The sequence below is a fragment of the Solanum stenotomum genome, chromosome 12 (genome assembly GCF_019186545.1).
Source record: "Solanum stenotomum isolate F172 chromosome 12, ASM1918654v1, whole genome shotgun sequence".
Lineage (NCBI taxonomy): Eukaryota > Viridiplantae > Streptophyta > Magnoliopsida > Solanales > Solanaceae > Solanum > Solanum stenotomum.
Window position 1 is genome coordinate 26384496 of NC_064293.1, and position 3043 is coordinate 26387538.

Sequence of the window (3043 nt, forward strand, 5' to 3'; positions counted from 1 at the left end):
TTTCTGTGACATATGTTACCACATATCTTCTTTCTGTGGCATATGTTACCACATGTATCCTTTCTGTTGGGGAACATGCAGATAATTATGTGGTGTTTTTTACAACAGAGGTTATATATGTTGTCACCGACACCACATTTCTTCCTTTCCATCATAATTGACATTTGTTCCAACAAAATAAAAATAATAATAATAATAATCATTAATAGTAATATTATCAACAAAAATGAACACTTCACCAATTATTTTATACAACTTATCAACAGAAAGGTAATTCACAATGGTATATATAACCATCAATCTAATCAATGGTGGTAACCACAACATTTTCATCGAACTTTGCTTTTTTAGGTCTAGGCCTCTGTGAGTCTTCATTGTTACTAACATAGCCACTCCAAGCCTTTAAAATCCCATAATTCCATAGGAGTGAAGCATATCTCAAGCAAAGGGATTGAGAAATAATTTCATCAGATGGTATTTGTAGTCCATCACTCAAAAACTCAGCGTATGCAGCTACAAAAACTTCACAATCACTGCATGGTATATCATCAATTAGAAAATATAATAAACCTAATATTAACATCACATTTTGATAGTGGTAAGACTAAAAAAATAATGTGATACTACTTACAGACTATTGTTTGCTTGTTGGGCAATACCAGTAACATGTATGACTTCGAATGGGTGAGATTTTTTCTTGCCCTGGAAAGATTCAAGAACTGACCAGTTGGTTCGGTCTTTTTGCTCATAAAATCCATTGAATTCAAGGTACTTTGGCAACATTGTAGACAACTTTTGAATCTCGGTGCACAATTTTCTGTTAGTCCTAGATGAGAACATCGAATCATACACCTTTATGCGTCGTTCCTTCAATACAACGACTGCCAAGACCCAATGAAACTCCCCATTACAATTTACAAGGACATAAACCTCATTTGGGAGGTGCCAAGGCAGTCCAGCAGGTATACCAAACCCTTTGATAGTGCCAACGATTTTATTCTCATATTCAGGAACAACACTGGCATTGTCAATACATGTTTTGAAAAAATAATTAGTAGTGGTATATCGATATTTAGAATGACTCTGTTGCTTCGACTTCTTTCGCAAATAGTATAAAATGACAATCACATACTGCACAGATGCATCAACAAGTGTATTTATGTATCAATTTATTTGTATGTATTCATGTCTTAATCAAAATATAAAAGTGGACATGAATTTACCTCATCAGTCCAACACTTATTGGGTTGAGACATTACGTAGAATCAATCCTTCTTCTTTGGAAATACAAATACAAAATCAAGTTGTTTAAACTCAAGATCCGAGCAATTGGCTAAGTAGTGATCGTCCTTGTCTCTTCTGCAATTTTGTAATTATTATAAAAAAATATTTAGTGGACAACAAGAAGAAATACTAATAATAGTTGAACGACTTTACTTTTTTCCATGATGCTTGTAAAGACCCTCGTTTATCCATTGCAAGAAGGATGAGATTAGTTCAGTTGAACCATCGCCGTCAATGTTAAAACCTTCAAATGGATATTGTTGCTTCACATCACAACTGACGACTTCAACTTTCTTCTCTTTCTTTTTCTTTCTCTCTTTCTCTTTCGCTTTCTTTTTCACTTTCTCTTTCTCCTTCTTCTTCTCCCCCCCCTCCTCCTCCTTCTCATTCTCCTCCTCCTCCTCCTTCTCCTTCTCCTTTCCCTTGCCTTTTGGGTTTGAGTGTGATACTGGAGCAGTAGTCATTGATTTTTTTCTTTCACTAATTATAGATAGTGATTGGGAAATAGATTTTTTCAACCTCCTACACTTCAAAGGCTGTGAAATCTTCTTGGATGTATGGACATCAATATTATAAGTCATTTCCTTAAAAATATCAGTCAATTCTTTAACACGGCTAATAAAATAATCATGTTGCTGCTCACATTCTTCGCATAGACAAAAAGAGCATTTGATGTTAGAAGAGGAAGCAACACCAATAAAAGATTGAGTTGTTGTCATGGATGAAGCTTCTTGTATCATTTCATTTACAAGGTAAATAAAAAAAGGTTGAGAGTTTCCAATTGATTATAAAATAATAATGGGTAGCAATTTATACTTATGTTGACACAGATGGATATTATGTTGCCACATATGTACCTTCTGTTGCCACGAATGAATCTTCTGTGGCCACAAATGAATCTTCATGTGCCACAAATTAATCTTCTGTTACTGCAGATGACCATTTTGTTGCCCTAACACATAGGTGATATGTTCCAACATATGACAACTCTGTTGGAATATATACCAACATATCACTAAAATGTAGCAACATACGACACATCTTTCAACAAATGAAATATATGTTGGACAACTGAACAAGACTATATTTCTAAAATCATATGAACAAAATGGTTACAAAAAGAACAACAAAAGCAACAAAAAAATGAATTTTCACTGAATGTTAACAATACATATACATTTTCTCAAAATTAGGGCTTTTTTGGGTTTGTTGATTTTCTTTCAAAAACAATAAATAATAGCTACCATTACACCATTATTCAATTTTCACATCTATAAAACGATTTATTGTTCATTAACCCAAGAAAAAAATATGTATTGTTCGAAAATTATAAAATCTTTCAAAAAAATAATTTATCCATTTTAACTCAAACACAATTTTCAGTTCAGAAAGATGAGAAAGTCACGGTCGGAGATGAGGAGGAAGATAAGATAATGGGGGAGAATATTTGTTTTAACAGTCGAATTTTGGATTTTCTAAAGAAGAAGAAGAAGAAGAAGAGAAGAGAGAACGTTGAGAGAAGAATAGAAAATTGTATTTTCTTTTACTTTTTTTAAAAATGGTTTGGATAAAATTATAAAACTTGAAAAATGAAGTATTTTTTTGTATTTTATAAAAGATTAGAAAATTTTGAAAATATTAATTTGATTCCGAATTTATTTAATTACATTTTAAAATGAATTTGACCCTTTCTTAATCAAAGTATCACCAAAAACCAAAGCAAAGAGTTAATTGACACCTTTCGTTTACTTGTGACAGC

General features: G+C 32.3%; 1 protein-coding gene across 1 annotated transcript; it reads right to left on the reverse strand.

Moving 5' to 3' along the window:
* Positions 1 to 301: 301 nt before the first annotated feature.
* LOC125847258 (uncharacterized) lies at positions 302 to 1256 on the reverse strand. The gene is made up of 3 exons (XM_049526916.1): positions 1224 to 1256; positions 632 to 1131; positions 302 to 533 (listed from the first exon to the last, which is right to left on the reverse strand). Exons 1-3 carry the CDS (start codon positions 1254 to 1256, stop codon positions 302 to 304), a joined length of 765 nt encoding a protein of 254 aa, XP_049382873.1.
* Positions 1257 to 3043: the final 1787 nt, after the last annotated feature.

Bases quoted from the DNA above. Each gene is read 5' to 3' on its own strand.
- LOC125847258 (XM_049526916.1), bottom strand. From the start codon at position 1,256: ATGTCTCAACCCAATAAGTGTTGGACTGATGAG. The intron at 1,132-1,223 runs GTAAATTCATGT...GCATCTGTGCAG, and splicing joins ATAAGTGTTGGACTGATGAG to TATGTGATTGTCATTTTATA. The intron at 534-631 runs GTAAGTAGTATC...TATACCATGCAG, and splicing joins CAACAAGCAAACAATAGTCT to TGATTGTGAAGTTTTTGTAG.